Consider the following 14,977-nt stretch of genomic DNA (forward strand, 5'->3'; position numbering starts at 1 on the left):
CCATTTCTCCAATGAAGACATACAATGGGCCAACAGACACAAGAAAAAATGCTCAACATCACTCGGCATCAGGGAAAAACAAATCAAAACCACAGTGAGATACCACCTCACAGCAGTCAGAATGGCTAAAATTAACAAGTCAGGAAACAACAGATGTTGGCAAGGATGCGGAGAAAGGAAACCCTCTTACACTGTTGGTGGGAATGAAAACTGGTGCAGCCACTCTGGAAAACAGTATGTAGGTTCCTCAAAAAGTTAAAAATAGAACTACTCTACAACCCAGCAACTGCACTACTAGGCATTTATCCAAAGGATACAAACAGTGATTTGAAGGGGCACCTGCACCCCAATGCTTATAGCAGCAATGTCCACAATAGCCAAACTTTGGAAAAAACCCAGATGTCCATCAACAGATGAATGGATAAAGAAGATGTGATATATATATATAGATATATAGAGATATATATTATACATATATATGAATGGTAGAATATTACTCAGCCACCAAAAAGAAAACTAGAAAAGAAAAGAAAAGAAAAGAAAAGAAAAGAAAAGAAAAGAAAAGAAAAGAAAAGAAAAAAGAAAGAAAAGAAAAATCTTACCATTCCACCATGGATGGAACTAGAGGGTATTATGCTAAGCAAAGTAAGTCAATCAAAGAAAGACAATTATATTACTTCACTCTTATGTGAACTTTAAGAGACAAAACAGAGGAGCATGGGGGAAGGGAGGGAAAAATAAAATAAGATTAAATCAGAGAAGGAGAAAAACCATAAGAAACTCTTAACTACAGGAAACAAACTGAGGTTGTTGAAGAGGAGGTGGCCGGGGGGATGGGGTAACTGTGTGATCAGCATTAAGGAGGGCACTTGATATAATGAGCACTGGGTGTTACATGCAACTGATGAATCACTAAACTCTACCTCTGAAACTAATAATACACCATATGTTAATTAATTGAATTTAAATAAACTAAAATAAAATTTTAAAAAAGAACCACTACTTCTATGAAAGTAGTAACTATTTTAAATGTATCAGTGTATCTTTTGTATTATGGCAAACAGAAGTATTTAGCTGTTTTTTTCTTTTTTCTTTTTTTTTTTTTTAAAGATTTTATTTACTTGAGAGAGAGAGACAGCACATGAGAGGGGGGAGGGTCAGAGGGAGAAGCAGGCTCCCTGCTGAGCAGGGAGCCCGGTGCGGGGCTCGATCCCGGGACTCCAGGATCATGACCTGAGCCGAAGGCAGTCGCTTAACCAACTGAGCCACCCAGGCGCCCTTTAGCTGTTTTTTTCAATAAAATTATTAAGAAAGATTAACATTTTAAGAAAAACTAATTTTTTATGGGATGATTTTTCATCCTAAATTATTTCATAAAAAAGAAATTCATGTATTTACTGGCTCATATCTGCATTATGTTATCATGTCTCCATTTTATAATTTCTATCTAATCTGAAACTCCTTCAGTCAGTACCTAACAAGAGAACAACTGATGAAATTTACTCACTGGCCACATTTATTAAGAACATGCTCCATACAGATACCTGTACAGATCCTGTTCCCAATCAGCTTAGAGTCGAAAATAAGAGATAAGGATATGTAAACAAGTAACTACTTCAGGGCAAGGCAGCAGGTGGTGGAGAGGTAGGTAAAAAGTGTTTCAGAAAAGTTACATAGTGCTATGATTCCAAGATGAAGGGATTACTTATAACTGTAAGGACATCCAAAAAAAAAAAAAAAAAACTTTCATGACTGTAGCATTTAGTATTCCTTGAAGGGTAAGTAGATTTTAAAAGATATATGTAGTTTTAAAAACAATGTACTCTATGTAACTTGCACCTCAATAAAACTGGTTTACAAAGAAAAAAATGTACACAATCCCAGGAGGGGCAATACATTTAACAAAGGTACCCTAAGTTCCAACAGTAAGACTGGACCTAAACTGAAAACTGGGACCTAAATTTCCTGGGGGAGGATTCCTCCTAGGCTTCTCTCTCTTCTCTTTCTTTTCTACACACCGATAACTCCAACCATGTTTCTTGCCCAAATGTCTCCCCATCTCCAGAACCGTATGTACAACTACTACTCTGTAGTATCTTTTATCCAGGTCAACCAGAAGTTAATTCATACTAACACGTCCAAAATTAAATACAGCATACTGCCCATAAACCTGTTCCTCCACTGATTTCCTTCTCATATTCTTTAACCACTCAGACCACAAACTGAGGAGTCATTCTAGATTTCTGTCAGTCACATCTAATCGATCCTTCACTAAGCCCTCTTTGTTCAAGCCCACCCCTAGTTCAATCTCTGCCACCACCACAACTAAATTTTAATTGGTCTTCTAACCTCCGTCTCTGCACTCCCATGACCTCTACCCCAAAACTGACACTGCCTGCAATACTATACTCTTAAATGCAAATCAAATTGTATCACTTTCTGTCTCAAAACCATCTAATGGCTCCCTAGTTTTTCTAAGTGTAGAAAAGTAACTCTGAAGTCCTTACACAAGATCAAAAGAAGATAGGGAACTTACTAAGACATTTATTTATCTGCAGAACTCTCTACTACGTAGGCTTTAGGCATCTTCCAGGCCAGAGCTGTACATTTCCAGCACTTACCACAAGTTATCCATAACAGAATATTCCATACATGGATGCTCAGTAAATGGAGACGTGATGATTAGGGGAGTAGATTCACTTCCCACCACTCTTCCACTCTATTCTCCAGCCACATTCACTTTCTTTTTATAATTTTGTACACTACTTCTCTCACCTTGAAAGGAATGCCCTTCCTAATCTTATTCATTTCTAGATAGTCTCTTCTCCTCTGTGCTCTACTCACACTGTGTACATATTTATAACAGAGACCTTATAAAACTGCATTATTGGAAAACAGTGTGGAGGTTCCTCAAGAAGTTGAAAATAGAGCTACCATACGATCCAGCAATTGCACTACTGGGTATTTACCCCAAAGATACATATGTAGGGATCCGAAGGGGTACGTGCACCCCAATGTTTATAGCAGCAATGTCCACAATAGCCAAACTGTGGAAAGAGCCAAGATGGCCATCGACAGATGAATGGATAAAGAAGATGTGGAATATTATGGAATATTATGCAGCCATCAAGAGGAATGAAATCTTGCCATTTGCAACCACGTGGATGGAACTAGAGGGTATTATGCTGAGTGAAGTAAGTCAATCAGAAAAAGACATGTATCATATGACCTCAGTGATATGAGGAATTCTTAATCTCAGGAAACAAACTGAGGGTTGCTGGAGCGGTGGGGGGTGGGAGGGATGGTGTGGCTGGGTGATAGCATTGGGGAGGGTATGTGCTACGGTGAGCGCTGTGAATTGTGTGAGACTGCTGAATCACAGACCTATACCTCTGAAACAAATAATACATTATATGTTAAAAAAAAAAAAAAGGTAGGGAAAAATGAAGGGGGGGAATCGGAGGGGGAGACAAACCATGAGAGACTATGGACTCTGAGAAACAAACTGAGGGTTCTAGAGGGGAGGGGGGTGGGGGGATGGGTTAGCCTGGTGATGGGTATTAAAGAGGGCACTTCTGCATGGAGCACTGGGTGTTATACGCAAACAATGAATCATGGAACACTACATCAAAAACTAATGATGTATTGTATGTGATTAACATAATAATAAAAAAATAAATAAAATAAAATAAATAAATCACAGGGATAAAAAGTATAGTATGGGGAATACAGTCAATAACATTGTAATAACTTTGTATGGTGACAGACAGTAACTACATTTATCATGGTGAGGACTGAGTAATGTATATAATTGTTAAATCACTATGTTGTGCAACCTGAAACAAATACAATATTATATGTCAACTACACTTCAATATAAAAATAATCAAGTAAGAAAAAAAACTGCATTATAATCATCTGTGGTTGCTTCGAGACAAAAGTCGTCATTGCCACCTCTATGCTATCTCTATACCTTAATAACCTATTTTCATTGCAGGGGCCCCTGGGTGGCTCAGTTGCTTAAGCGTCCAACTCCTGATTTTGGCTCAGGTCATGATCTCAGAGTCCTGGGATTGAGCCCCACATTGGACTCCATGCTCGGGGCAGGGGGTGGGGAGGAAGGGGGAAGTCGGCTTGAGGACTTCTCTCCCTCTCCCTCTGTCCCTTCCCTGTTCATGCTTGCTCTCTCTCTCTCAAATAAATAAATCTTTAAAAAAAATAAAGTACAGCCTTTAAAGAGGTAATTGAGGTAAAATAAGGTTGTAAGAATAGGCCCTAATCTGATCTGTGTCCTTATAAGAAGAGGAAATTTGGACAGAGACACCAGGGGTGTATGCACATAGAGAAATGACCACATGAGGGCAGAGCAAGAAGGTAGCCATCTGAAAATCAAAGAGAAGACTCAAGAAAAACCAAACCTGCTGACACTTTCATTTTGGACTTTAGCCTCCAGAACTGTAAGAAAATTAATTGCTGTTCTATAAGCCACTTTTAGTCTATAGCATTTTGTTATGGAAGCTCTAGCAAACTAATACCATAACACACAGTGTAATGTCTACCACACAGTAAGTATTCAACATGCATTACATCTGAGTATCTCTACCGCAAGAGGCAAGGGATGTCACAGTCATCTTTGTATTCTAAGCACCTAGCTCAGTAACTAGACATGGTACTCATAAATACTTACAGAAAATAGGAATGGGTTTGGCTGAAGCACAGCCTGCAGAGGGCTCCGAAAGCTAGGGTGAAGCTCTGAGCTTCATTCCTAAGCAAACTGGTGCAAAACAGAAGATTCTGAGAAGACTACAAGACTAGGGCTGAACTTTCAGTAAAATTAGCTCAATAATGGTATGTCTGTGAATGAGACTGAGGGCTAGAAAATGCGATGTACTACAAGACAAAGAATGGGGAATGGTTAAACATATATAGATCTATAAGATAATAATTAGGGTCAAATATCTGATACTAGTTACATTTAGAACTACAAGTTAAAATCCTTCCAGCTAACATATTTAATTTCTGTCCACATCATCCTCAAGGGAGAGGATCTGGGTAAACGTTTAGGCAACAGTATAGCTTTCAAAATACTGGCTTTTGTCTTCTACGTATATGCTAGTTTTTTTCCCAATGGCCAAGGGTTCTGCAAAACAGAACACTGTAAGCTTCCAAATACTCATGGGAGCTTGTAAAAGTAATACAACACTCATGTAATTTCCACTTGCTACACAACAGACCCTGAGGTTGTTTTCCTAATACATAACAAGTGGTTCTGCTGCTAAGAAAAAAAACAAGCCTCTTAACTTGAAGATACGAAATAATCTGAACAGAGCCAAAATCATGCTTTTGAATTATATCACACTCTGCATTTAAAACAGTGAAGAAAGAAAGTTGTAAGTGTACCAGGTCAACTCTGTGAGATAGAGCCATATTCTTTGATTATACAGCTGCATCAGATAGGAAAAGCTTATTATGCACCAGAAACCATGGTTTCTTTCTCAAAAGTAGTATCATTTCAATGTGGTTATAACTAAGTAACGTAGGGTAAAAAATCTGAATTGACCAGATTGACCTTTATGATTAACCCAATGTGGTTATAATTAAGTAATATAGGGGGAAAAATCTGGATTGACCTCAACTGGCTTTCTCTAATCATTCAAATTTATTTTTCACTATCAGTCCCTAGACTTTTTCCAAAATAGGATTAAATTTTTTTTTTAAAGATTTTATTTATTTCTTGGACAGAGAGAGACACAGCGAGAGAGGGAACACAAGCTGGGGGAGTGGGAGAGGGAGAAGCAGGCTTCCCACGGAGCAGGGAGCGCGGAACAGGGAGCCCGATGCGGGGCTCAATCCCAGGACCCTGGGGATCATGACCTGAGCCGAAGGCAGACACTTAACGACTGAGCCACCCAGGCGCCCCAAAATAAGATTAAATTTTAAATGTGGTGCAGAGAATTTAATACACAGGTACCCACTAAGCAATCACTTTATGAAAAATTAAAGCACAATTTAAATAAACTAATGATGATAACAAAATAAAAATATGAACTACTAACCTCTATGGAACACTTACCATGTCTCAGGCACTATGCTAAGGGCTGAACTTATTTATATTAAACCATATGAAAATGGTAGTTTTGCAAGATTTAATCTAATACATTCTCATTTAACCCATACAACCACCCCAATGAGAAGAATACTTCAATTATCCCTGTTTTGCAGATAAGGATACTAAAATTTAAAGGACTAAACTTGATCATGTTAATGAACTAGGTAATAGCAGAACTGGGATTAACACTTAGGTATAAATCCAAAGCCCAAGCTCTTATTACCTCCTACAGTTTCAGCTACCTCTGTGTCTTGAAAACTAAGACACAGTGTGGGCACTCAAGTACTTTCATACTTTGGTCAAGGCCACTACACATACTTGTGCAGATTGTACCCTCACCAAGGGCCCCAGCAAGGAAATCAAATCAAGCTGACATCCAGCCCATTCTTCACTACCCAAACTGTGGTACTGTTGCTGGATGCCATCTACACAGAAGATTCTCTCACCCACATAAAATTGTTATATTGGCAAACAACAGCCCTGATGCTGCTGGTAAAAGAAAACAAAATTGTGAGAAAAATTTAACAGTACAGATTAAAAGCCTTAAAAGAGATATATATATATTCCTTGATTCAGAAATTTCACTTTAAGAAATTCATTCTAAGGAAATAGTTAAGGATGTACATAACATTTATGCTACAAAGATACTCATCAGTGTTATAATACAGGAAAAAACTAAAAAATCTAGTATGTCCAATAATAGGGTATTAGCTATAATAGTATATCTATGTGATTAAAATAATGTCATAGAAATATATTAACTCATAAACTTTTCACAAAATACATGAATGACAAAGTTCACAAAAATTATGCTCTCATCTTAGTAAAAATATTATGCATGTATGTATTCCATATACAATACATCCGTGTATGTGAGAAAGAACACAAGGTAATGGAATCACAAGTTACTTTAATTATCTTCTTTGTTTTTAATCTCTAGAAATTTTCCTACATGTTGTATAGGAATAAAAAGTCAAAATGAAAGCAAAATAAAATAAGTAGTCAAAATGAAGCTAAAGAAACAAAAACTAACAAGAAGCAAATGTCCTAATACAAAGCTTAAGAACAGCTATGTAAAATGTTATTCTGCCTCTAAACTTGGAATTAGAATATATGACATGCTGTGGTCTAAATTTAGATGAGAAACACCTAATTTCATGTGAAAGTGAGAAATCCAGGTCATTCTAACAAGCGGCCTAAGAACTACTAACCATGAATACAGAAACAAAGCAGAAACTGTACTGTAACTACCCTGAGATAACTGAAACTTAAATCAATGTTTAAGAAGTAAAAAGCATCTTACTTGTCTATCACCTGTTGAAGAAACAGAATCCTCAGCAGAGTGAGAGAGAGAATAACAGCCCCTGTCAGCTGGAAACTGTCCAGGCACTATCAGCTGGCCTCGGTATACTCGTATTAAACATCAACAATTTTAAGAACACATCAGAAAAGGCCACTCTGTGACCGTGATGAATCAAGATAAAAACAAGAGTACTCCATTATCATATCTAAACATAGACAAAAACATGAACATTGTCCTAGCCACAAAAATAACCAAGTATAATCCTATCTTGGATAATATGAATGAGTGCTTTTTTTTTTAATGTTAATCACCATACATTACATCATTGATTTTTGATGTAGTATCCCATGATTCATTGTTTGTGTATTAACACGCAGTGTTCCATGCAGTACGAGCCCTCCTTAATACCCATCACTGGGCTAAGCCATCCCCCCACTCCCCTCCCCTCTAGAACCCTTAGTTTGTTTCTCAGAGTCCACAGTCTCTCATGGTTCGTCTCCCCCTCCAATTTCCCCTCCTTCATTTTTCTCTTCCTACTATCTTCCTTTTTTTTTTTTTTTTAAACATATAACGTATTGTTTCAGAGGTACAGGTCTGTGATTCATCTGACTGCTTCTTCTTTACCCATCCCAGTTTTAGCCTCACAAAATTACCACCACTTCCTAAGAGCATCCAATCTACTGCAATGCCCTACTTTCTTAAATCCTCTCCAAAATCCTTAGCACAAGCTCAAATCCTATGTGGTTCCATGATATATATTCTTCCTTATTACACTGAATCAGTCAATTCATCTTGTTTTAACTACAGATATGTTCCTAGAGGTCCTCCCTGAGCACTTAAAGAGCTGGGACTATAGATTTGAGTACAGGATGGGATTAGGAACAAAATAATAAAGTAACATTAAAAATACCCAGGGGTCTTTTAGGGTGCCTGAATGGCTCAGTCAGTTAAGTGGCTGCCTTCAGTTCAGGTCACGATCCCAGGGTCCTGGGATAGAGTCCCGCATCAGGCTCCCTGCTCAGTGGAGAGTCTGCTTCTCCCTCTATATCTCCCCCCTGCTCTCCCTAAAAAAAATAAAAAAATTTTAAAAAAAAAAAAAAAATCAAATAAATAAATAAATAAATGGGTCTTTTACTATATAAACTTATCCTACAATGAGTTCCCACCAGTTTGGAATTCCCAGCACTGGTGATGTTGACTAAACAAATTTCACATTAAATTCTCAATTACTCAGCTTTCTACCCTACCTGAACAAAATAAGAATCTAAGTACAAAAAGTAAAAACTAAACCCTAAACAGAATACCAAAAATATATAAATAAATCCTTTATTTAATTCAAATTAATAATTAAACTTAATATTTAAGTATATTATGAGTTCCTCATCAAGAGTTTCTAAATACAATAATATATCTTTAAAACTAATTTATCTACCTGAAACATGGGCATGCTTTAGTATTTAAACTTTCAACTATCTTCATTGATCACCAAAGTGAATCTTGCCCAGTGCATCCTTACCTCCTGGGTCCTTATCTGGATTGTATTCTAGAGCATTGCTACAGATGAGGTCAATATCTTTCAGAAAATCCTTAGCAGTCAGGTAATTATGCTTATCAATTTTAGTTATTACTGTTGATAAATCCATTGGTTCCTTGATTACTTCAAGATAATCTGAAACCTAAAACAAAGAGGATATTTTAATGAAAATTACTTCTGCTATTTCATATGATCTACTCATAAAAACACAAAACCATATAGTTATTTAAAAATTAAATCTAATTACAAATAAGGATAAAATTGTAGAACAATTTATGCTACTAAAGTTACTACTTTGAAGTCATACTTTCCATGAAAAGCTTCGGTTTCAAGTCATATCTAAATCAACTCTGAAATGTTTCTCATTTGAAATATAAAACCAATTTTGTCAGTTTTTTTCCCCCAAACTTTTGGATATACCTGAGAAGAGAATGTATTGGTAAAAGCATCCAATAAGTATCAATAAATATTACTTCAAGAAATTTTTCTGAAGGAAATTAAGAAACATAGATTTTTCATATTATTAAAGAAGTTATCTGGTAAATCTCTTTAATATCTTTAAACAAAAAAATTTTCTTTCTCATTTCCAGGGTGAATCATTTCATGGAAAGTGGTTTCTGCTCCTTTGGAGTCATTACAAACATTTTGAGTCAATTATATAACAAAAATAAGTATTGCCTTCATGACTAGTAAAAGATTTGTTGGACTTTGCTAATTATAAACAAATTCGCAAGCAAATGTTCTCTATGTGCTGACTTTCGGGGAGATAACCCAAAATAGGAGCTAGTTAAGTCAGGATTTGCCCAATGTTTTTTATCATTTGACCACTAAGAAAGCTCTACCAACCTATCTATTGCCTCCCCCAATGCAAATCTCAAATTGACTAATCAGGTTTGATATAAAAGCAGTCTTAGAAACATCTAATTTGTCCAGGATCAAATTCTGGAGCTAGGATAATTTCTGCTCTATGAAACTAAAGGTTACTTTTTCTCCATTGCAAACATACACACACACACACACACACACACATACATATTTTATATATGTTTATAAATTTTTAGGTAACTGTGTGGGCATGTTATAATTTATTTTTTAACTTCTAGGAGCCGAAAACCTCCTTATAGGGTAGGTAGTGAAGCTATACTGAACAAACAATTCCTCAGAAGATATTAGCCGGGGGCGCCTGGGTGGCTCAGTTGGTTAAGCGACTGCCTTCGGCTCAGGTCATGATCCTGGAGTCCCGGGATCAAGTCCCGCATCGGGCTCCCTGCTCAGCAGGGAGTCTGCTTCTCCCTCTGACCCTCCCCCCTCTCATGTGCTCTCTCTCTCATTCTCTCTCTCTTTCAAATAAATAAATAAAATCTTTAAAAAAAAAAGAAGATATTAGCCGGATTCTTGGCTCTGGCATTTGGCATGCCTTGTGTACATATGGAAACTGTTTAACTGCAAAGCACTATAAAAATTTATATTAGTGGGGTGCCTGGGTGGCTCAGTCGGTTAAGCATCAGCTTCTCCCTCTCCCTCTGCCCCGCTCCTCCACTCGTACTTGCTGTCTATCAAATAAATAAAATTTTTTTAAAAAATTTGTATTACTAAAGATTATAAAACTTTTGACCCAAAATTTAATTTTAAATTCAATGTTTATTTTCTAAACTTGTTTTCTCTGAAGTCTGCTTTGGAATTCCATAAAGTTTTTAGACATTTCAAATTCATTATCTGAATATAAATTTTTATGTTTTAGGTTATTTAAAGGTTATCTTGTGGGGCGCCTGGATGGCTCAGTTGGTTATTAAGTGCCTGCCTTCGGCTTGGGTCATGATCCCAGGGTCCTGGGATGAGCCCCGCCTCTGCCTCCGCCTCCAGCTCCCTGCTCAGTGGGGAGTCTGCATCTCCCTCTCCCTTTACCCCTCCCCCCACGCCACCCCACCCCCCTTCTGCTCTCTCTCTTAAATAAATAAAACCTTTTTTAAAAAATAAATGTTATAGGGGCGCCTGGGTGGTTCAGTCATTAAGCATTTGCCTTCAGCTCAGGTCATGATCCCAGGGTCCTGGGATCGAGCCCCGCATTGGGCTCCCTGCTCAGCGGGGAGCCTGCTTCTCCCTCTCCCACTCGCCCTGCTTGTGTTCCCTCTCTCGCTGTGTCTCTCTCTGTCAAATAAATGAATAAAATCTTTAAAAATAAATAGATAGATAGATAGATAGTTATCTTGTTTTCCTCTCATGCTTCACAGAGATCTCTACGTTTTCAGCTTTAAGAGCAAAGAACCAGTAGCAGAATGAATGAAAGAAAGAATAAAAAAGAAAATAAGAAAATATAACCCTTGAATAAGTTTTATCTAACCAACATTTTCTATCCCCTTCCAATACCTTACCATCCTTTATAAAACTTTTACTCTACCACAGATGGCACTTGAAATCTGATCATCTCTTCTGTTTAGAATGAAAGAGCATTCTCTGGAGGAAAGGCAAAATTGGTTTACTCCCAGTATGGGAGGATGACTTGAGGTCAAGCCCTTATCAATTAAGTGACAAAGTCCCATACCCAATTTGAAATAAAAATAAACATCTAAAATAATCCTTAGGGGTGCCTGGGTGGCTCAGTCATTAAGCATCTGCCTTCGGCTCAGGTCATGGGCCCAGGGTCCTGGGATCGAGCCCCACAACAGGCTCCCTGCTCACCAGGAAGCCTGCTTCTCCCTCTCCCACTCCCCCTGCTTGTGGTCCCTCTCTCGCTATGTCTCTGTCAAATAAATAAATAAAATCTTAAAAAAATAAAATAAAATAATCTTTAAAGTGGGCTGATAGTTTTAAGATTATCTGATAACACAATGAGGGGAAAAAAATGTTCCACAACTGTAAAATGTTATGTATTAATTGCAAAGCAAATTAGGCAATTCCTGTCATTTCAGTTGAAAAAGATTTAAGGTATAGCTGTGATTTAATGTAAGGAATGCAGGCTTTGATTTTCAAAAAACCACTGAGTCTTGGCTATGTCACTTGCCTGCGAGCCTCAGTTTCCTTAGCTGTAACATAAGAAAAATAATAATGACCTTGTGAAGTTGTTAGAAGGATCAAATGGATAAAACTATGTATTGTGGATAAATACAAATATACAAATAAAGTTATAGATATTCCCTTTACTCAAAAAGAAAAAAAAAAACTAAAAACAAAAACAAAAAATGGGAAAATAGCTATTTTCAGAGGGGAAAAAAAACATAATGCTAGCTCATTCTTCCCAGTCATAGATGAGGTAATGATTCCAAAGGAATCTGCTCAGGTCCAAAAGTACAGATTTCACAACAAGGACGCAACATTAAACTATGAATAATTTCATAATTCAAATTAAAAAAAAAAGATGAAGAAAAAAACTAACAACACCAAAGCTGTTCAAACATGGAGTCTGAACTATAAGAAGGCCAGTAAAGACTATATTGTGTTCATCCACACACTATATTATCCCAGGATAAAAAAACAAAAACAAAAACAAAACAAAAAAAATTTCATCAACAATATTATAGTAGATTCCAAATGGAAAATTTCTTTTCTTATCATCACAAACCATGCTCCCACAAGGACACAAAACAATACACATAAAAAGTGAGAAATTTTCCACTGGGAGCAGAGAAAATCCTTGCAGGGAAAAACAATTCTAGCTGCATAGGATATGCTTAACTTCAAACAGCATCTTAGTCACCGGCATTTCCAAAATATGAAAGAAAAATTTCAGGGTTTTTTGCCACCTCTTTCACTAAGGTATACATAATTTGGAAAATGCCAAAAAATTAATTGGTCTTGATTGGTTAACACCAATATACTTTTTAAGAGCAAGCTTTATCCTGGAATAAAAATAGTCTAGTATGGACATTTCACTAAAGTAACTTTTAATCCTCTTCTTAAACTGAAGAGTAAGAGATCAAAAAGATCAATACTAATTAAGAAGACATACAAATTGGTCACTATTTTCATCCAAAAGTCACCAGATGTTTGCTGATGACATCAGTAGTTATCACATGGATTAAAATTTTACAGGCTAGGGGTAATATTCATCCATGCCTTTGCTTTTTTTCCTTCCAAAAAAAGATGTCAATATTTTTTTCTTTTAGCCAGTTCAACTTCACTGTTTGCACACTACTGAAACAAGACCTCTTCAATATCCACCGGTTTGCTGAAGATGTTAAAGCGTTTATCTGTGGCCAGCCTCTTGGTTACATCCCTGAGAAACAACCGCAACTCTCTTAAAGTATTTTCCTCCTGGTCCTCCATCCGATTTTTTTCTGATTCTGATAACTGACGAGGTGGAGAAGGTAGTGCAAGGGGAAGCACTTCCATAGCACAAAGACCTAAAGAAAATAGAAGAAAATGTTAAGATTCCAACACAGCAGAGCCAGGACCTCAATTACTTTTCTGTCATTCACTCAAAAAAGAATTCCAAATACATACAAACCACTTGCAAACCCAGCAAGTAAAAATTTGAACGGAAACCAACAGTATATTACAGAATAGATTTACTCCATAAAACAACTCACAGTAGGACTCCTTTAAATGGCAAATGATATGATTTTAAATAATGATTTTGAAATATGATTTACATACAACTTATGAGAAATATTTCAAATCAACAAAAATACCTTTAGGTGAAGAACTGTATACTGATGTGCTTAAAGTCAATGTTGTTTAAAAACCTTCTCAAAATGGGGTTGCCTTATATGCATAAAAGTAAAATAGGCAAGTAACAATTCTTTGATCCTTCCCACTCCCAAAAGAGTTCTAATTTTTGACAAGTCTACACTCATATTCTTAGTACAACATAGTAGGGGTAGTGAATGGTACGTACCTGTGTAGGGAGCAAAAAAAAATTACAAACTGGGGGCACCTGGGTGGCTCAGTCGTTTACCTGTCTGACTCTTGATTTCAGCTTAGCTCATGATCTCAGGGTCATGAGATCAAGCCCTGTGTGGGGTTCTGTGCTGGGCGTGGAACCTGCTCAAGATTCTCCCTCTCTCTCTCTGCCCCTCCCCACCCTCTCTCTCCCTCAAAAAAAAAAAAAAAAAAAAAAAAGGAACTAAAAAAAGAATCCCAAAGACATGGATAAGATGGAAAATCCAGTCTAAAGTGTTATATATAAAATCTATAATATTCACTATCTACGCTAAAACAAACAAAAAATCTTCTCAAAAAGTAAAGTATTAACTTTCCTAAACATATCATTCCCTAATTCCTTAAAAGATTTTCCCAGTATCACACTGAATTTCAGGATTAAAATTTTAAGGATTATGGCTGATTTCTAAATAGCCCCTAAGATGAAAAATGAAAGTCAGTAGAAGCAACTCAAAAATAAAAAGAATTATGTTAATCTTTAAAACAGAAAATTCAATCTATGAGACTAAGATATGTCTGGGAGTACACAAGATAAAATGAATCATTCTCATGATGAACTATTTTAAATACTGTTATTTAGATTAACAGGAGCAACAACCAATAATCAGAAGGTGTAACTTCCATATTTAATTTCCCAAGGTTTCTAGGAGGAAAAAACCCCACAACTATAGCCATTTGATAGGTGCTCATTTTTAGAACTCTGAGAAAATGTGGAAAAGAGTCACTAAAGAACAATCAACTGATTGAAGTGCTGGATAATATAATCAATAAAAAACAGAAGTAGAATATGGAAAAGCAAGGACTTGGCAAGGGGTGGAAATGTATTTAATATCCTACAAGAACCACATGAGAAACACAAAAGATAGAACGACGGGAAAGACACTTAAAAACTTGTAACAGGATTGCTATTTTCAAGAAGAGGCTGAAAGATTACAAAGAAGACCTTATCTTTTACACATCTTTAAGATTAGAAAGAGTGTCTTGAGCGACTTAGAATGCATTCCTCACTTAAGTCAGGGGGCTGAAATGTGAAATACTATCCTCTTAGGCCAAATCCCAGAAAATTCTAATGCTTAAAACAAAGTCATGATAGATATCTTATGGTAGGCACTTGGAAACCTAACATAATAGGTGCTCAAAAAATATGTGAAAA

The 14,977-nt window shown here is 36.6% G+C and overlaps 1 protein-coding gene across 4 annotated transcripts in view; it reads right to left on the reverse strand.

The window, feature by feature from the left end:
- ATAD2B (ATPase family AAA domain containing 2B) overlaps nt 1-14,977 on the reverse strand; it is a 161,507-nt gene that overhangs the window by 23,477 nt on the left and 123,053 nt on the right. For 2 of the 4 annotated variants that reach the window (XM_025867806.2, XM_025867804.2), the window contains exons 21-22: nt 13,105-13,286; nt 8,929-9,088 (exon numbers count right to left, since the gene is read on the reverse strand). In XM_025867806.2, coding sequence (XP_025723591.1) covers nt 8,929-9,088; nt 13,105-13,286 — 342 coding nt within the window. Of the gene's footprint in view, nt 1-8,928; nt 9,089-13,089; nt 13,287-14,977 lie in introns of all 4 variants that reach the window. The other 2 variants (XM_025867805.2, XM_073897052.1) reach the window with 1 other exon arrangement.

The sequence above is a fragment of the Callorhinus ursinus genome, unplaced genomic scaffold, assembly GCF_003265705.2.
Source record: "Callorhinus ursinus isolate GAN/ISIS: 27379988/994484 unplaced genomic scaffold, GSC_fseal_2.0 scaffold10, whole genome shotgun sequence".
NCBI lineage: Eukaryota > Metazoa > Chordata > Mammalia > Carnivora > Otariidae > Callorhinus > Callorhinus ursinus.